Here is a 26,337-nt window from a genome sequence, read left to right as displayed (position 1 = left end):
TCGTGGTTTTCCTTATCACATTGTATTCCTTATGTATCATATAAGTTAACTTTAAGTCCCCAGTGGTATTATTAAAGAAAATGTAAAGTATTCAGAATTAAATGGTAATGATTGATATACCATATTCAAATAATATGCCATTAATCAATATGTCTACAAGCGTGTCATCAGTTAAGAAGGTAACCTGGCAGTATTCATTGCTACTCTCAGCTTTCTTATTATTTTCATTATTGGAACAAATTTATTTATTGTTTCCCACAGCACACCTGGCTCTTGATAAGCCAGATTGGATGCTGAGCTACCAGAATCTCAGTAAATTCAATATGGCTGCCCGCTTGGATTGAATCAGTCCAGATGAGAGAAGCATGTCTTTGCAGGTACACACGTGAAGTTGTAAGTCGAATTATGTCAAAATCCTGTGCACCTTACAAGCATATATTTCTCTTCATTCACTCTTTCTAAAAATCCCCTCAAACTCTGGTGTGTCAGGAGACAGGATAATCCTAATGCTTGGTGGCTTAAGTCTTGTTGAAAAGGAAGTTACTCATAGTGCTGGAGGTTTCAGTTCTCCTAATAGGTTGTTGTCCAGATCTTTGCTGTCTTTTTATTGGCCTGCAGTTAGTATGCTTATCTCTAGGTCTTCTTCCCTCTGTGTCTCAGATTAATGCCTTCTAAGGACACCAGTGAAAATGATTAGTGGCTCAAGCATTGTATTTAGGAAACATCCACTCTGAAATATTGAGGTCCAAAACCTTTGAAGTTTTTCAGAAGATTTTGTTTCATCATGTCTTCATTGTGACAATGTCTTTATAAAAGTTCTGTCTACTAAACAGCAGATGAATGGGAATGACCATCTCTCTGGTCTGTATTTCCTACAGTATCAAAATATGAAATTGTAATGATCAACATTGCTAGTAGAAAATTATTGCTTGAAGCTTCAAACCAGATTCATCCCACCTAGCCAAATGATTGAGTCTCCCAGGTAAAGAGTAGCTCTCCAGAGGCAAGAACAGGTATTTTTCTTGGATCCTGAGAAGAGCAACTAAAGGAGAGTGAATTCCTCCCACTTAAAGCCAATCTAACAGTTATCAAAGCTTTTCATGGATTGTGATTTAGGGAATTAGGTATCTAATGGTAAGTAATTAAATTAATTTTAGAATTAATCTTTGATCTGCTCATACTTTCAAAATTAAAAAAGGAACCAATCTGATGTATGAATTGAAAAGACCAACATTATCCTCATGAATCTTAATCTTTCAAAAGTAATTCCCAGATATCCATCTCAGCATCCTCTGTAATGAAGTCATGAGTCAGAGTGGGGCAAGTAATGAAGTTGGTCTCCCCTTTCAATGACCTGGGTTTCAATGAGACTTATGGCTTATAATGAGTGTGAGTACAAGAAAAATAATTCCCCAGAGTAAAAGTTATGTTCAAGTGTAAAAGAAATGAATATTACATATAATCACTATGATGATTAAATTACAAATGACTTATGGAGTCAGATCAAGTTTTTTGACAGAACAAACATACATGGTACATGAAAAACACTATGTGTTGGAGAGACTTAACTAAAATTCCATTGTGGTCATCCTGGAAGAATCTACACGGAAAAGAGGAAATGGTAGCTGTCTTCATGGAATTGTGTGCTTGATTCTATTACATCTGCTCCAGTGTGTTTCTGACAGAACTTTTACTTGTTAGTTTCCGTAGCCTTTCCCTATTAAACAAGCCACTTCATTCCCTTTGGCATTTCAATAAAGCCTTTTATGTATACATACTTTTTTACCTCTGCCAAATTCTGATTCATTACAGGAAATCCAAGAATTGGCAACTTCTCTTCTTATGTGGGACCTTCAGTTCTAGTGCAGACAACTCTGTCTCCACAGAGTCTGGAGAACAGAAGTCTGAGGTTATCTGTCAATAGCAGTGGATTCTCCAGAGGGCTCAGTACATAGTGTATAAATGACCATATTCTTGAATTGAAATGTATGTGTGCTCAAATCTGAGCCCAAACTTCCTCTTGTGAGGACACCAGGAGTATTGGAATAATGCAGTCTGCTAACCACTTTAACTTACTTAGCTATATGTATAGTCCTGATGTCTTTATATTCTAGGACATGAACTTTACAATCTAGGGTGGAGGAGGTTTGGAGGTTAAGGCTAAAGCATGTAAATTATTGGTAGAAGAAAATTAAATACATTACCCATAACACTCCATTTGCTGTGTTTTAACCCATGTTCTTTACTTGTCCCCAAAGACCTGACATCTGATTCATTCCTTCTTCAATGCCAAGTCCCATCTCACTAATTATTTGCTAACTAGGTAAAGGTGACACTCCAGGTGTGATTCCTTCTGGCAAAGTTGCTCCTCAACTTTATAGCTTTGAACCCACACCCACAATCTGTTTCCAGCATAGAGAGGTAGCACAGACATAGAGAAGATGGACATTCCCATTTCTGTAGAGGCAATTCAGAACAAACTGAGTAGCACTGAGCATGAAGCAATCCAAATTGAGGTTGGTAAACATCATCAGATTGTAACACTGGTGAATAACTAACTTAGTCTCTGTGGGGTCTATTCTCAGCTTGGTGTGAGAAAGCAATTGTGACAACGTCAAAATATTTTCAGCCATGAATGGCTGTTTTTTCTGTGTTTGTCATCACAGGTATATCTCTAGTCCCATGCACTAAATGTTTTCTCTGGAGTTTCTATGACTGGGAGACTTAAGAAAGCCTCATTGCAACATGTCTACCCTTCTGTTTTCCATTTAGGGTATTGAACACAACCATCTGTAATCTCAAGATGCTCTCCCAGAACAAATCACTTTTTTCAGAGCTACTGAAGCCCACATCATCACCATGGAATGAATCTTCTGTTAGGTCTGTGAGAAACTATGATGTGATGTGCAACGACTTCAGAAACATTCCCAACTCTTTCTTAGAGTCTCACTGGAACAACAAGCCCTCCACATGTTGACATATTTTTAAGCTCAAAAATGTCTTCACCTTTTCTCAAGAGAGCCCAATTTTGAGTAACCATATCTTCAGGGACCAGACTATAATTTGACATGTTATTTTCTTTCATGGCTTGAAAGGAGCTGTACTTGAGGACCATATCCAGCTCATCTGGCTCTAATTTTTTTCCTAGGAAGTCACAAATCTTCTTTATGATGCTCTTTGTGTCCTAAAAGAAGAAACAAAAATGAAGGTAATCAACAGAAAGCTCTGAGAGAACAAATGCAGAGATGGGAACTATGGATGGAGGGTGAAAAAGGGACACGAAGAAAGAAGTGGCATCATGAAATGACAAAGGATTTCGGAAAGAAACAGAACATGTAGACAGTGTAGGAGTCACACACAGCATTTGAAAATTAAGTAAGCTTGAATTGTGGCTGATCTGTCGCCCTAAAAGACAGAGGCTGGAATTTCTACTAGGGAGGAGAGGATATTTGAGACAGGGTCTCATATAACCAATGCTGTTCTCAAACTTACTTTATAGTGGATGAAGTCCTTGAACATCTGATCCTACTGCTTCCATCTCTATAGTGCTGTCTTCACAGGTGTATGCCAACCCACCTAGTAAACGCACTGCAATGTTTTTTCTTGAGAGAGGATCTCATTATGGAGCCCTGTAGTTAGAATGCAAGTTGCTCTGGAGAGCATACTGACTTCAAGCTCTAAAAGGACATAGATCTACCCACATGCCTTTACCACCTAAGTGTTGACATTAAAGATGTGCACCACCATACCCAACCTGCCCTGAGATGTTCAAAAAGACTTATAGAAATAATTCTAGACAGTGACCCATGGGAATGAAGGCAATATGTGCAAAGAATTTGAGAGAGGTTAATGTTTACACAATGTAATACTGTATTCTATGGGTAAATGAGAATAATATAGGTTTACACTTTCATGAGACTGATCTGAATAATTATTACTTGGGGGTACTTCTGGGAGATATTAGTTTGTGTTGAGTTTTACCTCATGCTGTAACTCAGATGGGCATCACATTCACAAACTTCCTGCTTCCCATACATTTTCTGGAAATGCAACTGTGCACTGCCACAACAGGGTTAATATTAAGAAACAGTCAGAAGGAGGCACAGGTTTGGACTTTGCTTTGAATTCCAGCTCTTTTCCTGGGGGCCTAAAGGTATTATTGTTTCAAAACTTTTATTACATATTTTATCACAGATTCAGTTAATATTTCATGGGAAGGTAAACAACCATGGAAATAACAGGTAAAAAAAAGTGTTGAATGGTTGGAAAGAAAACATATGGGAAATTGCACTTACAACAGAGACAGCTGAGTAAGGAAGCTTCGTGGGGAATACTGAATTTTATGAAGAGAAAGTAAAAGATTTTACAAAAGACAAAGCAGTCCTTGGTATTGTTACTTATGTGGAAACTTTCTGTTCCTGGATGATAACATTAAGAGATCAATTTCCTTTTGAATAATCCATTTTTTGTTGCTCCTGAATACTTTTCATTAAAAATTATTTTTGACTCCTGCCATGGAAGCAGGTATGCTGACTGCAGATGTACCTTTCCCTGTGCTCCTCCAGATGCAATTCCCCCATCTCATTCCCAGTTATGCCACAGAAAATCTGTAGCAACTCCCCCCTCCCATCTGGAGTAGATTCTACAGATCTTAGGACCTGTCCTCCAACTCATTGCACTATCCCAACATCCAACTCCAACAGGCCCTCATTTGGAAACCAAAGACTACTCTGGCCACGGAAGAGGTAAGCTAAGTACAGATCTTCACCTCTCCCTCATTCCTTTGAGTTCATTCACCCAGGTTACCCCCAATTCTGAAACAGAGCACCTGCCTTACACACCCACATCTCTAGTGCATTTCCCAGACACTTCCTAATGTCCCAATACCAGTGCATTGATTTGTTTTACACCTCAATTCATGCAATTCCTGGGAACCCACAGACCAAGCTGGGCACAGTTAGGCTAAATGCCAAGCTTCACCTTTCCATTAGCTCCTTCAAGTCCAGTCTCCTAGTCTCCTTCACAGCTCTGTGTAGAGCACCTGCTACAGTCTTCCACCCCAAATGCCCTTGTTTCATATGGATAACACAAATACACAAATCTTATCCTCCCAAGTTCCTTCTCCCTACTCTTTGTTTTGTCCTAGCCAATCCTGAAATCCAGATGACACTCCCTAAGCACCTACAGTCCACTCTAACCAGGAAAGCAAGCAGGCTAACTGTAGATCTTCATCTTTCCCTCCATTCTTCCAAGTCCATGCCTCAATCTCATTTACAGCTTGGTATTGAACTTTTGCTGTGGCCTGACCTCACTCAGTGGCCACATTTTCTTCTCTCTTATGGACCTTCTAATGACCTCCTCCTAGAATATCCCCATTCCTAAGGGTCAGCTTTATATATCTGGAAACATTTTATCTGGAACTCCCTCTGTCCACACCTATCAGAATCCCAGAAGTATTTCCTACAATGCAACACACACCCACCACACTCTCCTAAGTTCCAGATAGAGCGAAAAAAGTTTAGGAAGAAAGCACCAACCCAACAAAGACAAGGACAGATATCCTCATGCAGAATTACAATTTATGCATCCCAGATGCCTAGATGCCAACCCAAAAGCACAGTCAATGATATCCAAAACAGTATGTTTTCACTAGAGCCCAGCAACCATACTACAACAGGCACTGAGTATTTCAACATAGCTGCAGAACAAGAAAATGTCTCTAAAATAGCCTGTATAGAGATGAAAGAGGTCCTTAAAATAGAAAAGAATAAATCCCATAAATATATCTATGAAAACACAGACAGTGGAAGGAAATGTATGAAACCACTCAAGATCCAAAAATGGAATTATAATCAACCAAGAAAATCCAAATTGAAGGATATCTACATAAGAAAAACTTAAAAACTCAAACAGGAACCTCAGATGTTAGCTTTATTAGTAGAATAGAAGAAATGAATGAGAGAATCCCAGAAGAAATGGATACACTTGTTAAAGAAAAGTTTAAATTTAAAAAATTCATTTCACAAAACATTCAAGATATCTGGGACACTATGAAAAGTACAAGTCTAAAATTAAAAAAAGAGGAAGAAGAAACACAGGTCAAAGGTACAGAAAATATTTTCAACAAAATCATAGAAAAAAATTCTGTAACCTAAAGACATGACTATCAAAGTAAAAGAAGCAAACTGGACACCAGATAAACTGAATCAGGAAAGAAAGTTCCCTTAGCATATAATAATTATAAAAAAATTATAAACGTAAAGGGCAAATTGTGGATGAATTGGTAAGTGCTGGAATGGTAGAATCATGAGGAGGGTAAAAGGAGAGAGACTTGAAGGAGAGAATATGGGGGAGTCACCACTAACATTAAGGGGCATTTGAGGGAACATATGCAACCTAATACAGTATACATACATATGAGGACCATCTAAATAACATGACCTAATAATGGGGGAGATGGTGTTCCAAATGGTCATCTCTTGTCACCAAAGGAATTTTTTATTACTGAGATTGGTTTATATCTATTGAGCTGTTGGCCAAAGAGACCTCATGGGAACCCTTAACAACACAGGCTATAGGTTGCTCTTCACAAACTGACAGCAAGGTGCTATTGCTGAAGTCAACACCTTTATAAGTCATTTAACATGGAGATGCTTGGCTGGCGACTACATAGAGCTTTCATCTCTACTTTCTAGCATGTTTGTTACTGGAATGTAATTTTCACACTATGAAAAGAGAAATGGTAACATGAAGCCAGTCACAAATCCTTTGATCTACAAAGGTGTTTGCTGTGGAGCAATCCTTTTCTACATTATGAATATGTATTACTCACCTTGGTTAATAAAAAGGTGACATACAGTTAGCCAGGCAGGAAGTTAGATGGGAAAGCAAAACTGAGAACGACAGGATGAACAAGAGTGGATTCAGGAGGGATGCCAGCCAGCTGATCAGGAAGCAAGTCATGCTAGAGGACATGTAAAGCCACGAGCCACTAGGCATTACAAAGATTAATAGAAATGGCTTATATTAAATATAAACTTGAGCTGGTAACAAGCCTACGTTATCAGCAAAGGATTTCCAATACATATTCAGCCTCTGATTCTGCATTTTGGGACTAGGCAGTTGGGATAGGAAATGTCCCTTTACATGTGGCATTCCAATGTGTGGCCAAAATTTTCACATAAAACCTGAAAAAGCTTAAAAAAAGGATACTAGACACACAAGAATGTAGTCAAGCACGGCTTTTTGGTAGTGACCTTTTCTCCGGTGGGCTCTGTTTGCTGGCAGTGAGCAGAGGCATGGCTCCTTCAAGAGACGGCTTTGTGGCTTGGCGCTAGTGGCAAATTGGGCAATGGCTCCTTTAAGAGGCCCTACTTCCAAACACTTACATGGTGTTTTTGAGCAGCTGGCAACATGCTACTCTGGGGTAGCATGGACCTACAAATTTCCTAGAGATCAGGAAGTAAACATGGTTTCCAAAGCTGGTGGTAAACATGCCTCTGCCATGAGACTAGACTCTGGGGGAACAGAGGTAGAGTATCTAGCACCAGCATGCTGTGACCTATGTGGTGATGTTTTATTTGTGCTGAAATGTGATTTTATTTGTATGTTAATAAATAAAGTTGCCTGGGGGTCAGAGCTAAAAGCAAGCCATTTAGCAGAAGTCAGTGGTGGCACACACCCTTAATCCGATCACATGGCAGGCAGAGTTTCTGTGTGTTCAAGGACATGGCCAAGTGGTGACCCAATCCTTTAATCTCAGTATGAACCATAGAGACCTGGAGGTCTGTATAGACAGGCAGTGATGAGGAAATTATGTGGTTGGGTTTAAAACCAATGAAAAGGTAGAACAGAAAGGCAATAATAAGACAGGTCACACAGGAGAAGGTCTCTTTCTCAGGGGAAGGACGGCAGCGACTGGTAAGCTAAAGGCTTTGCTAGTGCTCTGGTCTTTTGGGCTTTTAACTCTGCATTTGGCTCTGTGTTTCTTATTTAATAAGACTGTTCAGAATTTCATCTACAGATCTAACTTATATAGCAGTTTTTTTGTTCATGCAGACAGAAAAGTTTATAGATATGCAGTAAGGAACATGTTCAGACAAAACGAGCCTCTAAATGTGTCACAGTGTGTTTAAAAATATTCATCAGCTTGGAAGAGAGAAAAAAGTGTACATATTTCTTACATTGTATTCGTACATTAAAAAATATGGTTTTAAAATAAAGTAAATTCCTTAAACAATAAGCCCTGTGAATGCGAAAAACACATAGGCAGTATGGATACTGTATGTTTTTGTGTTGTCTTTAAATCTTTTGACTACTTATCAACAAATGAGAACTGCAAAGAAACGTTTGATTATGAAAGCTGAAGCTGCTAGATGCAAACAACATATATATTTTAAAATCATCTTGATATCAAAATTTAAGTCAAAAATATGTTACTTTGGGAAAAAGATCTTCTTTGATTTCCACAGGAAGGGAGAGACTCTGGATTGATTCTAGGTCAAGAAAAATCAAGTTTGAATAAAAATAACCCCCTGAAAAATTTCAAATGGGAACAGATGGCAAAGATGAAGAGGCTTGAGAGTGCCTCTGTTACAGTTCATTCTTAGTTCTGCATCAGAACAACTTCAAGGCTGCTGGCTGAGATGATCCAGCCTCACAGAGTACTTCAGTCAGGACTTGGCCATAATCCTAAATTTTCTCAGTATCCCCAAAAGATCACTAGCTCCTGTAACCAACAGGAAGTAATCTAGAGAAATACACCAACATTCCCAAAAATAAATTATGAATGTTTGTCATGATGTAGGGGGGCTGGTTACAAGTTGTTATACATAATGATCAGAACAAAAAAACGCTAAACAAAGGAGATTAGATTCAAGAATCTTGTCCTGAAAAGAAAAAGGGGGTATAGAAATGATAGGATAAAGTGCTAGATTATTAAATTCACTTCAATCCAAAAAACAAGAATTAATCCTATGTATTTTACACTGGTATGAATTTTGGTTTATTGACACAAATTTAAAGTGAATTTGTTATACTGTATGTAACTCTACTCTAATTTCATGTATTATGTTTATGCATCTCATTTAAAAATGTAATATATAGTTAAGTACAGATTAATAGTCATCTATAATAGCAAACTTACAGTCATGCTATTTAGGTCTTCTAGGCATACAGAGATATATTTCAGATAGACAGGCCATCTTCAAACACTTCAAAGACCTACAGAATATAGCATTTAAAATGTTTTAAGAACTTAGATGTTTCTTGATTTAGTGAGACATGGCTGCTCCTAGGATCACCAATTAAATCAAAGAGGATGATGGGTATCGAAGAAACTATATATGGAATTTGTTTTCTTTATGGTAAAAGTAAGCCATGGAGGCAAAGAAACTAACCTTGCCTCAATTGCTGACGGTTGTTCTTTAAACTGGACCATCAGGATACAAGAAAGGTGACTGCTGAACTTTGCCAAGACAGTGTAGGACAGTCCTTCAAAATTCTCTGCTTCACAGGAAAGTCTGTCAGATATGCTTTGCCTGTAGGTGACATGTGGATACCCCAATGTTACAGCTGAACTTTGGGTGACTGTCCAGGCAACCTGATGTCCCTGTTATTGGGTGACTTTTCAGGTTTCTGGGGTTTATGGAGCTACAGACTAAATAGTTATAATTATAGTTTCCCTTAGTTATAATAGGGAATTTGATACAAAACTTTAGACAAGATAAGATAGATAAGTATTTTCTGTAATTTTGCCAAATACAAATGGATTAAATATTGTTACAGTAATTCTTACTTCATAAGTGTTTTATTTGTATATAGTTTTATATTCAGATGAAGATATTACTATTAGTTTATTACTTTTTGTTAGACAAAAAGGGGAGTATTCTGTGTAACAATCTTTTTCTGTAACATGAATATGTATTACTCACATTGATTAATAAAATACTGACTAACTCAAGCCAGGCAGTGGTGGCGCACACCTTTAATCCCAGCACTCAGGAGGAAGAGCCAGGTGGATCTCTATGAATTCAAGGTTAGCCTGGTATAGAGAGTGAGATCCAGGACAGGCACCAAAACTATGTAGAGAAACCCTGTCTTGAAAAACCAAAATAAAAAAAAAAGCTGACTAACTCACATTCAGCCTCTGAGTTAGTTATTTGGGACCAGGTGGTTGGGACAGGAAACTTCCATTTACATAGTCCTACTTGCAAGATATGCTAGGGCAATGATGCCACAAAGCTCATGGGAGTAACCAATATATGATTTTGCTTAAGTCCCACTCCATGAGATGGAACATATAGCTGACACTGCTTTGGTGACCAGAGTCTAGATAGCCTGGGGACCTCTGGTAAAACCAAGTAATACTGGTCTGGAAAATTAGTAACAAAAATGACTCTAGATGGTGTTCTGCGATGCTCAGATTAGTGCCTTGTACAGCCATCATCGGAGAAGTTTTCTCACAAAGCAGTCAGAAACAAAAATAGAGATGCACAGACAGAGAACACACAAAGTTTGAGACACTTTTGAACAATAAGCCCTAAATGGTATGTTTCCACAAAATCTCTCACTTTAGAGCTCAGATAACTCTTCAGAATAAGAAGAAAGAGTTTTAGCACCAAAGAAGAGGGAAGACACTAAGAAAACATGACCATCCACATCAACATAGGAAAAGCTCATATGAACCCACAGACTGGAGCAGCATGCATAGTGCCACACCAGTCTTCACTAATCCTCTGCTTATATGTTAGGGCCTATGGTTTAGTGATTTTGTGGTCTTCCTGAATATTCTAGCATGTGAGTCTCTGCTTGTACCTTCTCTTATACTGTTTTTCTTCTGTTGGTTTGTCTTGTCCAAATCTGAGGGGATAATATTATTTCATCATATGTGCTTCATTTTGTTGTATTTTTTTAAATTGATGAATGGAAATCGAGCCACTAGAGTAAAGGTTAATGACTGAAATATAATTTATACGAGCTAAGAAAGGGAAAATCAATTTCTCCAATGAAGTGACACTGGATATATCAATGACTCTAGGGAAGTCTTCATATGAAAGAGTAGTTGACCAACATATAATAGGCTTTACAGTTTTGTTTTGTTTTGTTTTGTGTGTGTGTGTGTGTGTGTGTGTGTGTGTGTGTGTGTGATGGTATTGTGTTCCCTAAAATATTGTGCACGGTAATAACCTTATCTGGGGTCAGAGAATAGAACAGCCACAATACTAAACATAGAGGATAGGCAGTGGTAGTACATGCCATTAATCCTAGCATTCCAGAGGCAGAGATCTACCTAAATCTCTGTGTGTTCAAGGATACAGCCAAGCATGGTGACTCACGCTTTTAATCCCAGAAAGTTAGCCTTTAATCCCAGGGAGTGATTGCAGAAAGTAGAGAGGTATATAAGACGTGAAGACCAGAAACTAGAAGCTTTAGGCTGGTTAAGCTTTTAGGCTTTTGAGTAGCAGTTCAGCTGAGATTCATTCTGGATGAGGACTCAGAGGCTTCCAGTCTAGCCCCATGTTGGGCGCCAGATAGCATGAATCTTAAAGAGTCTTATTAATAAAAGCAAGCTGTTTCTTCAGACTGGAATCTTCTGAGTTTGTTTGTTTGTTTGTTTGTTTGTGTGAATGTGCAGGGACTTTTATTTAGTTGAAGTTCAATGTTACTATTTTTTCTTTTTGCTATTGTTTTATTTCAGGGGGATTATTGTTTTATTTGTATTTTGTATGTTTTTTTTCAGAAAGAATTTAAGGTTGGATAGATAGGGAGGAGGGGAAAATTTGGAAGAAATAGTGGGGGAGAAATAATCTGATCAAAAAGTATTTAAATTAAAAATTGTTTTAAATAATAAAAAAATTTAATAGGATAAGTAAAAATGAAAACAAAGAAGTTACAGCTATCAATAACCTTCATCATTACCAGAGACTAATTCTAAAATATAAACGGTGGCTGTATGGCTGATTCTTCTAATCTTTAACTAAATTTTTTGAACTGTTCTAAGGATGGGCAAGTGTTTTGTCAACAGAATACACACTTTTGTTCTTGTTCAGTAAAAACTACAATTGATATCTTTTTCTGTGCTTTGTAAATGATTGTCACCTTTCACCTATAACTTCAATAGTACTTAAACTTTTGAATTACTGATCATAGGAGAATATGTTTGTTCTTATATGTTTGGTGTCATTATTCTGTGTCCATCATTAGAGAGTACTTTTTTAGCTAAATGGCAATAAAACACACAAATGAACTTAAAATTATTTTAATTATTGATCTTTTGAAACAATGTCTCTTACAGCCAAGGTTGACCTCAAACCCTCCATACAAAGAAGGATAACCTAGAACTCTTGAATCTGACTCTCTCGCCCAGTGCTGGTTTTAGACTCATGTGACACCTTGCCTAGATATTTTTTTAATTTATTAAAATAAGAGATATTTGAGACATATGCACAGTACTTAATCATACTGATAACCTTCTGTGGAGCATTTCAATGAAATGAAAGCTGCAATGATCTGATAAGGTTGTGCCCTATCAGTCTATTTACAAATATGACATTACTAAACGTTCAAAATATTAGATTATCTCTACAATGAGTTTTGAAATCTCCATTGTACTCTAGCCCATCACGTAGAATCCTCTGTACTGCAGAGCACAGGACACAGTCCCCCCTGACAGGCTGCATCCTGTACATGTCTAGTCAGATGTGAGTATCACTCAGTGCTATTCATGTGGCTTCAGCTCTTGTGCTTTCTCAGGATTCACAGATGGATTTCTTGCCTTTGTCACTCTTTTTTCCATCAAGGGGAGATGACACACATTTGGGAACAACAGTGAAATGACACCACATTACCCATTGAACATTGACCATTCGGTTATTAGGTGTATTTAATGTGTTGCATAGACAGAATTAAAATACCTATAGTGCAAGTGTGAGCTACCCCAGAATGGAATAGGGTAAAGAAGTTGTGAGTAATGGACAAAGAGGCTAGAGAGAAAGTGCCAGATGCAGAGCAATAAAGGACATGGAGCATAATCTCACTTTTATTGACTCTTCATTAGCCTAACAATGACATGCGGATACTGAGGAATGTCAGATGCTGCATGGTGTAAGTTTGTGAGAATCCTTGTGATTGCTGTAAGAATTAAAGCTACCTGTTTCATGTCTTCGTAGTTCAATAGCAGGAAGTTGTCCTTTTCTCTCATAGACAGCCAGGCACATGTGTGCTCAAACCATGATCCATATACCACTGTATGAAGGGAAGAGGAAAGAGTTGATTATAAAGTATGAAAGTGAGGTCTGCCTGATATTCTTCACTTTTCTGGAAATGCAGACATTATTTAAAATATACAATGTCAAATTGGACCCATACACACAGATAGTGAGCTGATTTAATCAAATTCCTTAGTAAACTCATCACCTCACAGCTTTACCCCTGGTACCACATGGAGACATACTCTTATTGGGCTGCAATGATGGAGGTATGTGTTGCAGAAAAGCAATCATGCCAGTACAGTAAGCCAGGGGTTCTTGGCATGGCCAGGCTTGGACTTTGTATTACCATCATGTCTGAAGAACTATCTTAACCCTTTCTGAGGGAGATCCCCTCATCCTGGCATCTACCTCTAAGCTTCCACCACTTCTCAACAGTGATTCAGCAACTAGCCTCCCAAAACACAGACAACTAGAGATTTTTCCAGTCACAGCCCAAAAGCTTCACCCCAAAGCTTCATTTACATTCCTAGGACTATTGTGATGTGTTCTCAACATTGCAGTGTCTTCACTGTTCCTTGTCTAAGGCTTTCTGTAAAAGTCTCAGCCTCTATTGCACTCACTGATTGGTCACCATTATCTGAAGAACTAACAGAATCAAGTCAGGATAGAAGTTCAGAGATAAGCCATAGTCAGAGCAGTAGGAAGCATGAATTCAAGAAATACATGATTTGAATAAAAGCTGGGGGTAAATGATCTACACAGATGTAGTAGAGCGAAAGTGAATAGGAGAATAGATGACAGAATTTTTTATTGAAAGCTGGGGATAAATGATCCGCAGGTAAGTAGTGAAGGGAACGTAAATTGCACAATACATGGCAGAATTAAGCCACTTGAGATTGAAAGCTGGGCTCAGGTCATGGCTCAGTGGAAAGCATTTGCCTTGCATGTGTGAGGACCTGAGTTTGAATCCTCTGGAAGGACTCAAAGATGGTGATGCAGTAAATTTGTTACCCTAGTGCTCCTTCTATGACATGGGAGGTGGAGACAGGAGAATGCTCAGAAGCTTGTGACCAACTTATCTGTCACACACAGTGCTGAACAAGAAGAAAGAGACTCAACACCTGATGTTGTTGTTTGTGTTCCACACTCCAGCTTTGGCACAAGAACAGCCACATTCTCACATTGATATGCACACCATGGTAAACACACACCTATGCACATCAAAAGAAAAGCTAAAATCCAAGCCAAATGTGGTTTCATACATCTGTGATACTAGTACTCAGGAGGTAGAGACAAGAGAAGACCAGAGGATCAATGTCATTTTCCAGTACACAGAAAAATTGTGGCCACCATTGCATACAACAGATCCTGTCTGAAAAGAAACATAAAGCCAAAACAATGTAGGTCTGAGCACCAAAAATAAGCCAATGACATATACATAGCTTACAATTGACAGTTGTTCTGTCTTTGAAGTCCTTTTAAAAGATATGTGTTTATTTGGAGATTTAAAAGATTGCAGAGGGTATGTTAACAAGGCTGGCTCAGTATTGGCATGTAGGCAAGGATGCTCTTGAACTATGGATTCACTTGAATCCACACCATGAATAATGTGATTGCAGGCTTGTACCATACAAAATAGACTGAATATTTACTATTATGTTACATTTTAATTGATATGTTTCAAGTGATGAGACTTGATGACTGTATCCAACAACACACAACTACAAGATCTGAGAGTTTGCAGGGAGCAATGTTCAATAAGCACATAACTCAGTGCCTGCCTCCTAGTAAGGTGTGGTAAAGAAGACAGAAAGATCCAATGACAAAGAAGAGAAGAGTGGTATTTTTGTATGATGTTGGTAAGAATGATTCCCATCAATACAACAACCTGTTGAATGAAATCAAATGAAGGTATGAGTCAAGGTTGTGTTACATCATTAATAACCAAATCAATGAACAGAGTGAGGGGGAAAGTCATCTGGTAGAGAGAGATGTGAAGAAGAGAAGAGAGAGTGGGAAGGAGAGAGAAAGAGAGAGAGACACAGAGACACAGAGACACAGATAGAGAGGATGTTATACATGGTGCTCACTGAACATACAAGGCCCTAGAGACTTGTAGTTAATGAAATCATTTTTAAGACATCTATTTTTTTATTTTTGTATAGGTTTGTGCATTTTCATTTGAGTATAAATCTCTTTCCCCTGCTCTGTGTTTGTGTGTGTGTTTGTGTGTACTAAATGTAGAAATTAGCACAAATGATCTACACAACTAATAAATAGCAAATAAAGTAAATACAGATACAAAAGGGAATGGTGGCATTATGCGATAACAATGGATTAAATAGTTCTTATTGTGTAAACCTGATGACCAAACCGTCTCTGTAACCCACATCTGTTAGAAGGAGACAACTGACACCATAAAGTTGTTCTCAGATTCTCACAAATGTCCTTCGGGATGTGTGTACTCACACAGACACTCATGCACACAGACACACCGGATCATAATAAATAAGATATTATTAAAGAAAAAAAATCACAGTGTGAATGCAAGGCAGAGGACTTGGGGCAATCTAATAAGAATGAAGATAACTTAATAAGAATATAGGAGTTGTAATTCCAAGATATCTGTCACTCTATGAAAAGATAAAATCTAAGGTTTATAGGTATAAAAAATTAGATCATTTCCTGTAGCTAGGAAAGGAAATGATGTGCTTAGTAGCTTTCAGTGTTAACTTAAAACAACCTGTAAACACCATGGAAAAGATTTTCAATGATGAATTTTCTAGATTACATTGGCCTGCGGACATGTCCTTGAAGTTGTGTCCTAATAGTTCATTGATAATGTAGAATGATGGAGCAAATTATGAGCAGCGTCATTCCTGACTCATGGGAGTCCAGAAAAGCATAAGGGAAGAGAAAGCTAGCTGCAGGCAAGAAAGCATAAGTAAATATATTTATTGTCTGTCTGATCTTGACTGTGAATGTATTGTGTAACTTCCAACCAAGACTTCCCATCAATAAAAACTGTAACCTGGAGTTGTAAGCAAAAGAAATCCTTTTCTCTCTAAGTTGCTTTTTGTTAGAACAGATGTCATTTAAGATACAGGTAGAATTTAGGACACCAAATGGACAAGACTAGCAAAGAAACTCCTCTCATAATATTATAATTAAACAAAGAAAATTCATTGAAATTGGCAAGAGAGAAACACCAAGTCAAACATAAAAGAAGGTCTGTCAGAATAACATACTTTTTAACTGAGATTTTAACAAACAGGTGTACTAGCTGGCTGTATTTCAAAATCTAAAAGAAAACCAATGGCAAATCAGACTACTGTACCCATCAAAGCTGCTTGTCATAAATGAAGGAGATATAAAACTTTATATGCTAAAAATATGTGAAATGAATTTATGACCACCAACATAGCTCTACAAAACATATTTACAGGAAATTTCTATACTGAAGAGAAAAATAGATGTATCCTTAAGACTGCAACAAGAATAAGTTACCTTCCCTAGTCAACTTGACACAACCTAGAATTACCTGAGAAATTCTCAGTTAAGATATTGGCCCCATCATATTGGCCTATGACCAGGTGTTTGAGTTGTCTTTGTTGATGATTGATGTGTAGGGCCAACCGCATAGGTAGCTGGGTCTGAGCTGTATGAAAAAGCTAACCTAGAATGACAAACTGAAGAAGTTAACAAGCAAATCAGTAAAATGGTTTCTGCTTCAGTTCCTTCTGGAGATACTGCCCAGACTTCTCCCATAGATGCATTGTGACCTGAAAGTGTAAGCCATATAAATACTTTCTTCCCCTACATTGCAAAAGTGTTTTATTGCAGAAACCATAAAGAAAACCAAAACAACAGTTAAAGAAGAAATAAAAGGAAAACAGCTCGAGCACGTTGGCAAAATCATCAAAATGACAGTAATCAATAGGCACATTCCAGTAGTAACTGAATATTAATGGTGTCAATTCCTTAATCAAAAGACACAGATTAGGAGATTAGAATAAAAAGTAGGAAGTGTATATTTATTGTACTTCATCATAAAAGATAGCTGTTACTTTACAATGAAATGATGAAAAAAGATGTTCTAGGCAAATGGAGCTAGAAAACAAGCAAATGTTGCTGATGTAATCTGACCCAATCAGGCTTGAAAGTAAATCTAACGAGAAATGATGAATATCACTTCCTACTGATTAAGGGACAGTTCATTGAGATCTGTATAATTCCACACACATTGCACCCAGTTCTATATATGAAATACTATTAGATGTAAAGCTACAGACTATAACCAGGTGTCATAGCAGTTTCATTCCCAACAATTAACCGATCATCCTAATAGGGTGTAAACATAATTAAATGACATCACAGAGTTGTATGGTGGTGCATGCCTTTAATTCCAGCTCTCAGGAGGCAGAGACAGGCAGACCTCTCTGAGTTCGAGGCCAGTCTGGGCTACAGAGTGAGTTCCAGGAAAGGTTCCAAAGCTACCCAGAGAAACCCTGTCTTAAAAAAAATGACATCACAGGTAAAATGGCCTTAAAAACATCTATAGAATATTGTATTAAAACACTGCAGAGAGGGTATGGGAGTAGCCCTGGGTGTGGACAGGGATAGGTCAAAGACAGAATTGGGGTGTCACCTTCTGGTGCTTTAGATCACCAGCCTTAGTCTCCAGCCAGAAGGCTAACCAGTGAGCAGAGAGGCTGTGGGTGCAGGCTTCAGTTGTGCAGGCTGAGGTGCTGTAGTCTTGGGCACTAAGCCACTTTCCCTAAACAGCAAATGCAGTCTGGCCACGGGCAAGCTCAAGCTCAAAGGCAGAGTGGGAGATCCTTTAGACCAGCGCAGAGACCATTCCCATCTCTGCCTCCTTTTCTAGTCTTCCTGGCATGGCAGCCAACTGCATTAAGTTCTGGAGGCCAGGATACAGTTGCTGAGGGCCACCCTAATGCTCAAGACTCAGGGCACCAGAACTCAGCCTGTGGGCCCCACCCGACAGCTCGGCCCCCAGCATCCTTGTCTGTGGGAGCCCTGCCAAGAGTCTGTAAAGCTGGGTCTGGGCAAGGCAAGGCAGGGCAGGTAGCCACAAAGGATCCTCAGTGCAAGACGCTCCTTGGCTGGTGGCAGCAGACCCTGGCTCAGTCCCTGACTGAGGTAGAGGCCATGCTTGAAGACAGTGGGAGCATTAAGCCCAGGAAGGTGTCTGAAACTGGACAAAAAGGCAGGAGGCACCAAGGAGGTGCTGCTGCTCCAGATGCATCTGCCCTAGGAGCAGGACCACTTCCAGAACCTGGGCTCTTCCCTGAAGAAGATGCAGCCACACCTGCTGCCCATTCTCTACCTGAAGGGTGACATCGGGTTGACACAGATCCCAGTTGGCAAGGGCTGAATGTTGAGCTTGTGATGATGAAGGTGGATGATGAAGAGGTGATAACATTGGATCTGCAGGAATTTCCCAAGGAGATTATTGAGGCCTTGGACAAGTGCAAGGATCTGACTAATGAAACTGTCTTTGACATTATCTTGCACAGTTGGCTCTAGTGTGAGAAAACTCAGCTGGAGGAAATAGTGAACAAGTTGAAACAGGAGAACAGAAAGCTTCAGAAAGAGGAGATTGTTCGACTGCAAGAGTCCTGTGAAGAGAGAAAGAGGCTCTGTGAGGAAGCCCATGAGAAGATCAGTGACCTCTGGGCCAGGCATCAGCAGCACCCCTTCAGAGAACTGAGGAGGCAGAAGGAAGCCATAGCCACCTTGAGTACATGACATTCTCCAATCTGGGACCAAGGCCTCCTCAAGAAGGATACCACCTTATAGCTAACAACTCAGTAGTGAAGCAAATATCAACCATCTCCAGAGCATAGAATTCTCTCTCCAGTTAAGTGCTGAAGCTGTCTCCATGTCACACACAAATGTTGCTGAAGATAATGCTCTGCAATGATGGCACAAGTCCCTCTCTCCTCCTGCTGGACATTTATTCTTCTAAAAGAAACATGTCTGGAATTGTTCTAGTTTCATAGCCTAGACTGAGGTGACCAGTCCTGATGTTGGGGTTACCTTTCATGTCTTTGGACAGGAAGATGCTCCACATCAAGAAGATGAACTTTCAGACATTTATCTCCTTAAGAGTGGGAAGGTTTGAGCAGAGGAAATGGCATGGCCAAGGGAGACCTGGGAGGTACATTTCCACACAGATATTGGGATTTCACTTTTGCAGAAGTTGCACTAGGGAGGGCTTCAGAGAAGTGCTGAAGCCTATCCAGAACTGCTGGGCAACCTGGAGGATTCTGATAGTGAAAATTACTGCTGGTCATGATGGGTAATCAAGGATACTTTAGTAGACATGAGTCAAGTGAATTCAAAAGACTGAACAAAAGCCTATAATATGTGGCCTTGGTGAGGGTTTGACATACAAAGCCCCAAAGAGCTGGGGTTACACTCAACCTTGAAAAGTCTATTATAATCCATGACTGCCTTCCTACCCAGTATCCAAGGCCAGCTATGGGGTGTGCATTAGTGCCACTGAATCTTCAGCAAGGAAGTACTGCTCAGCTTATTATTTTGTCTGGTTTCTGCTTGGATTTTGGTTGCTTTGGATTTTTGGTTCAGTTTGTTTTGAAGTTTTGTTGTTACTTCTTTTGTTCTTGTCATTATATGATATTTTGCTAAGCCTGTACCCTGTATATAATGACTGCCATTTTAAGCCCATATTGATTAAAATGAATATTTTTATGAATAAAAATAAATTTTCTTAAAAAAACACTGAAAAATAATAATTGTTCTCATCAACCCATGGAACTTTCTCTAAAATAGATCATATTTTAGGACACAAAGAATGTCTGAACAAATATGGGGAAACTGAAATATTTCCTTATATTCTTCCTGACAACAATAAAATGAACACAAATAAACAAGAGAAACTCTAGAAGGTAAACAAACTCATGGACATCAAACAACACAACACAATTATGAATGATTTCTTGAAGAAATCAAGAGTAGAAAGACTCCTACAATAAAATGAAAATTAAAACCAATGTACTTTAATCTGTGAGATGCAATGTAAACGGTCCTAAGAGATATATTTAAATGGCAACATGTCTATGTGAAGAACTCATCCAGGCAGTGAGGTTCATGCCTTTAATCCCAGCACTCAGGGAGCAGAAGCAGGAAGATCTCTGTGAGTTTGAGGCCAGCCTGGTCTGCAAAGTGAGTTTTAGGATAAGCTCCAAAGCTACACAGAGAAACCCTGTCTTTGAAAAAAAGAAGGAAAAAAGGAGAGATTTCTAGAAATTTAGTTCATGATTCACCTTAGGGCTCTGGAAAAGGAACAAGTCAAGCACCAAAATCAGGAGCTGGAAAGAAAGCACTGACATTAATGAAATTAGTGATATGAAAACAGCTCAACAATAAAACAAACGACAGAGTCAATGAAATGGATTTGGCTCCTTCACAATATAAACAATAATGTCAAACTCTAGATAAACTAACCAAAAGAGAGAATAAATGCCAAAGCTAATATAGTAAGATGTAAAAATGGAGTCATTATGACAAGCTCCAGTGAAATTCAAAAAAATTATTAGAATTTACCTTAAGAACATTCCACTAAACTGGAAAAAGGGAAACATATAAGTGAATTTCTACACAGGTTAAAATCTACTAAAATTAAACTAAGATGACATTTTAAAGAAGTAATCAATTAGGGTTGGGAAGAAGGCTCAGCAGTTACAAGCATTCACTATCCTTCTAGAGAAGCAGGGTTCAATTTCTAGTACCCAAATGACAACTCACAAGGCCTACTTCCAGCCCCTCTGGGCATCAGACACATATGTAACAAACACAAACATACAAGAAAAATACTTTTACACATAAAATGAAATGAACCTTAAAAAGAGTCAGTACTGGTCCTGCCCCTTGCCTGCCATCTGTGGGGCAGGGGAAGGCAGAGCAAAGACCAGGGCTGGATAACTCAGCTATCACTAAGGCCCAATCTAGGGCTTTTAGTTGGGTCACCCCAACATTGACCCTATCTATGAGCTGCTGGAAAAGGCAGAAAGGACCAGTCCTGCAGAACCCTACCCACAGGATCTCCATGAGTCTGGGTAATAGTATGATATCTAAGAGGAGTCTGGATGAGGGTCCAATATTAAGGGTCTGGTAGAAGCCAGAGGCCCTGAAATTGACCAAGAGCTCATTGCAATGAACATTTGCAAGTAAAGCTGTTTGGGCAAAATTATATCCTGCATGACACACCTCAGCTTCCTATGTCATTATGATGAACAAATACATGATGGACAAGTGGGAAAGATGGAGTAACAAAGTGGCATAAGTATGTTGGAACTGGAAACACAATATGTTTGACCACTGTGAGGGAAAAATACCATTGTTAAAGGAGCAGGTCATTGCCCAGAGGGGTCAGCAAGATGATTTGATTTTTGGTTTGTTTGGTTTTCCTTATCTTTTTAAAATAAATTTATTTATCTATTTATTTTACGTTCTAGTCATAGTTTCTCCTCCATCCTCTCCTCCCAGTATCTCCCCATAACCTGCTGTTCTCACCCTCCTAACTACTTCTCCTCCATTTCTGTTTAAGAAAGGGCAGGTCTCCCATGATTACTAACAAAACATGGCATATCAAGTTGCAGTAAGACTAAGCACTTCCACATGTATTAAGCCTGTGCAAGGTGACCTAGTATGAGGAGTAGGGTCCCAGAATCAGGAAAAGATTTGGAGACAGCCCTTGTTCCCATTGGGAGGAGTCCTACAAGAGCACTAAGCTACAAAACTATAACAAATACACAGAGGGCCTTTGTCAGTTCTATTTAGTCACCCTGGTTTATTTGCAGTTTAGATTCTGTGAGCCTCTGTAAGACCAGGTTGATTCTGTGAGGTTTCTTGTAGCTAGAGTTTTCCTGCCTGGCCCACAGTCAGGACAAATCTCTCTCACCTGCCAGTCCCACAGCCGCTCAGACCCAACCAAGTAAACACAGAGACTTACATTGCTTACAAACTGTATGGCCATGGCAGGCTTCTTGCTAACTGTTCTTACAGCTTAAATTAATCCATTTCTATAAATCTATACCTTGTCACGTGGCTCGTGGCTTACCGCCATCTTCACATGCTGTTTCTCATCATGGCAGCTGGCAGTGTCTCTCTGACTCAGCCTTTTACTTCCCAGCTTTATTCTCCTCCTTGTCCCGCCTATACTTCCTGCCTGGCCACTGGCCAATCAGTGATTTATTTATTGACCAATCAGCAACACACTTGACATACAGACCATCCCACAGCAGTTTCTTGTGGTGTTCTTGGCCCCTGTGGCTCCTATAATCCTTTCTCCTCTCTTATGCAGGATTCTCTGAACACCACCTCATGTTTGGCTGTGGGACTGCATCTGTTTCCATCAGTTGCTGGATGAAGCATCTCTGCTGACAATTGGGCTAGGCAGCAATCTGGTCACAGGAGATGGCTAGTTCAGACTACATATCTGCTGTTGCTAGGAGTCTAAGGCAGAGTCTTCCTTATTGATACTTTGGCAATTCACATGTGCCAAGTTTTTACATGATACAGAAATGCTCCACCTTTCCAAGAGTCTCTTTCAGTACTATCCCCTTCTTCCCCTCCCTCAACCTGAATGCTCATGTTCATATCCCCACCAGTCCTCAGTTCACTCACAAAATCTCTCCTATTTCCATTACACAAGGATATCTGAGTGTCCTCCACCACATGAATCCTCCTTGTGACCTAGTCCCTCTAGGTCTGTGGGTCATAGCATTATTATCCTTCATCTTACAAATCAACTTATGAGTGAGTACAAACCATGATTATGTTCCTCTGCCTAGGTTACCTCACTCAGGATGTTTTTTTCTAGTTTCATCTATTTGCTTTCAAATTTCCTGGTGTCCTTGTTTTTAACAACTGAGCAACACTCCATTGTGTAAATGTGCCACATTTTCTTTAACCATTCCTTGGTTGAGAGACATCTGTTCCCAAGTTCTGTCTATTATAAATAATGTTGCTATGGACACAGTTGAGCAAATATCTTTGATGTATGATTGAGAATCCTTTGTTATATGCCCAAGAGTGGTATAGTTGGGTCTTGGGTAGGTTGATTCCCAGTGTTAGGAGAAACCTCCACACTGTCTTCCAAAGTGGCTCTACAAGTTTGCAGTCCCACCAGCAACTGAGAAGTGTTTCCCTTACTCTACATCCTGTGCAGCATGAGCTGTTACTTGTGTTTTTGATCTTAGCCATTCTGATAGGTTAAGATGGAATCTCAGCGTCATTTTAATTTACAATTCCCTGATGGCTTAGGATGTTGAACATTTCTTTAAGTGTTTCTGAGCCATTTGGGTTTCCTCTGTTGAGAATTCTCTATTTAAAACTGCACTCCATTTTTAAACTGAATTACTAAAGTTTGCTGGTGTCTTGTGTTTTGAGTTCCTTATATATTCTAGATATTAACCCTATGTTAGATGTAGAGTTGTTGAAAATCTTTTTTCCAATCTGTGGGCTGCAATTTTATCCCTATTGACGGTGTCCTTTGCTTTACAGAAGATTTCCAGTTTCAGGAGGTCCCATTTTTAATTGTTGATCTTAGTGACTATGCTGTCTGTTTAGGAAATTGTCTCCTGTGACATTCTAGGCTATTCCCCATTTTTCTTCTATCAGATTCAGTGTATCTGGATTTATGTTGAGGTCTAACTTGAGTTCTATACAAAGTGATAACTATGAATTGATTACATTCTTCTACATCCTAACACCAAGTTGGAAGAACACTATTTGTTGAAGATGCTTTCTTTTTTCCATTGAATAACTTCAGCTTCTGATGATCAATTGTCCATAACTGTGAAGATTCATGTCTTGGTATTTGATTGAATTACACTGATCCACCTTTCTTTTTTTATGCCTATACCATACAGTTTTCACTACTAAAGCTATATGTATACATATATATATATATATATATATATATGTAATATTAAACATATATATTTAAGCAACCATTTACAATCATCAAGTTGACTTTATTCTAGAGAGGCAGTGCAGGGCTGGTTCAATATAGAAATATCAATAAATATAAACTGAATAAAATAAGTGGATTCAAGAATAGGAAACACATCGTAATCTGTGTAATTCTGTATCTGTGTAGATACAGAAAAGTTTTTTAATATAAAATTTATCATTTTTAAGACTAAAGTCCTGAAGAATTTGGAAAAGAAGAAACATATTTCAATGTTAATATTTGCCATATGTGAGAAAACTTTAGCTATTATTCCACTAACTAGGAGAAAATCCAATGCATTTCCAGTAAAAACTGAAAGAAAATGAGAATGTGTACTCCTCTCCTCTTTTTCAGTGTACCAAAGTATAATCTAGAAGAAAAAGACAAAAGGAACAAACAAAAGAGATACAAATTAAAAAAAAAGAAGTCAAAGTAGCTTCATTTTCAGATGGCACAATTCTGTCAAAAAGAGAGCTGAGAGAGTTTACCAGAAAACACTCAGATCTGATAAAGGCTTTATCTAAGTGACAGGGTACAAAATTAACATACAAACATCAACAGGACAAACAACCTTAGAAACAAATCATAGGAATAAGTCTGTTCACAATTGCTTCAAAAAATACTTCAGAATAAATCAAGTGTGCTGGCTTGAAAAGGATGTCCCCTATCATTTTCTGGCACTTGAATAGTTTGTTCTCTGTCTGTTGATGTTTTAGGAGTATCAGAAGGACACTATGTTACTGAAGGAACTATGTCACTGAGTGGGATTTAAATTTTCAGAAGATTGGCACCATTTTGAGTGTTCTGTGCTTCCTTTTTGTAGACTTGGGTGTGAGATCTCAGGTGCTACTGCACTGCCATGCCTTTGCCTCTGGTGCCATGCTTCCTATCATAGTGACAACAAACTCTTGTCTCTTTAGAGCCATTAGTCCCAACAAGGCATTCCTTCTGTAAGTTGCCTAGTTAATTGTGTTTCATTAAAACAATAGAGAAGTAACTCATGCACCAAGGTTTTAAAGTCCACTTTGAGGAAAACCTCATCACATTGAAGACAGAACCTGATGCAGACACTAGGGGATAGAAAATGTTCCCAGGATCACAGACTAGAAGAACTAATGCTATGACAATGGCCATCCTACCAATAGCAATGTCCAGATTCAACATAGTCCACATGATGATTTTATTGTCATTATCTACAAAAATAATAAAAATCTTAAAAGTCATGTATAACGGATGGATGTGTACTCCTAAAAGGAACAATATGCAACCCCCTCTAAGGCTCAGAGATCATTACAGAAGATGCTGTGAAAAGGAGCTGGAAAGATAATTAGAAGAGCTGGAAAATGTGGACTTGGGGACATGGCAGAGCAGCTGTAGCATGATCTCAAAGCAACTGAGGCTGCCTGCAATGGGCCTGCATGAGACTGACCCATCAATGACGCATCATGTGTTGGGAGGACACTCATGGGACACTATGACTCTCTGCTGAAGTGCTGGATAGTGAAGGATTCTAGGTGATAAGAAGTCACTGTCTTCAGTTGTGTCCCATTGATGTGCCAACTAGGTTTCAATGGGTAGTACAAAACCCACAATCCTAATCATGATTGAATCTAATGGGCAACAAATAAAGAGACAAAGTTCTAGATGAGAACTGTAGAGAAGGGAGGTTAGTAGAAATAATAGAGTGATTAGAGAGGGGGAAGGGTTTCAATAATCAGAATGTAATTTATACAAGTTATGAAAGTTCCAAAGAATAAATTCAATAATAAGTTCATATGAAAGCAAAACCTTCCCTAGATAATCAAACCAATCATCAAAAAAACCCTATTACCTTATTTCAATTATACTATGTAGATATAGTAATAAAAACAGCACGGCACTGATACAAAACAGGCATGTAGATTAATGGATTAGAAAAACAAGACATAAGTTCACATAACTTTCCAGGCACCTGGTTTTTTATAAACTGCCAAAAATATTCATTAGAAGAAAGATGAGATCTTTAGTAAATGATGCTTCACAAACTGGATTACTATGTGTAGAATTAATTTAGATCTTAGTCCCTCATAACACACACACAGACAAACACATACACACACACAGACACACACACACACATACACA

General features: G+C 38.7%; 1 protein-coding gene across 2 annotated transcripts in view; it reads right to left on the bottom strand.

Moving 5' to 3' along the window:
• The window catches only part of LOC131902566 (bile salt sulfotransferase 2-like), a 46,332-nt gene that overhangs the window by 1,326 nt on the left and 18,669 nt on the right, over positions 1 to 26,337 (bottom strand). For both annotated transcript variants that reach the window (XM_059253591.1, XM_059253592.1), the window contains exons 4-5: positions 13,151 to 13,245; positions 3,007 to 3,184 (exon numbers count right to left, since the gene is read on the bottom strand). In XM_059253591.1, coding sequence (XP_059109574.1) covers positions 3,007 to 3,184; positions 13,151 to 13,245 — 273 coding nt within the window. The remainder of the gene's footprint in view (positions 1 to 3,006; positions 3,185 to 13,150; positions 13,246 to 26,337) is intronic.

Source organism: Peromyscus eremicus, chromosome 1 (assembly GCF_949786415.1).
Source record: "Peromyscus eremicus chromosome 1, PerEre_H2_v1, whole genome shotgun sequence".
In the NCBI taxonomy this organism is placed as follows: Eukaryota; Metazoa; Chordata; class Mammalia; order Rodentia; family Cricetidae; genus Peromyscus; species Peromyscus eremicus.
The sequence above is the reverse complement of the archived record's forward strand: the minus strand, read 5'-3'. Positions and strand labels throughout refer to the sequence as shown.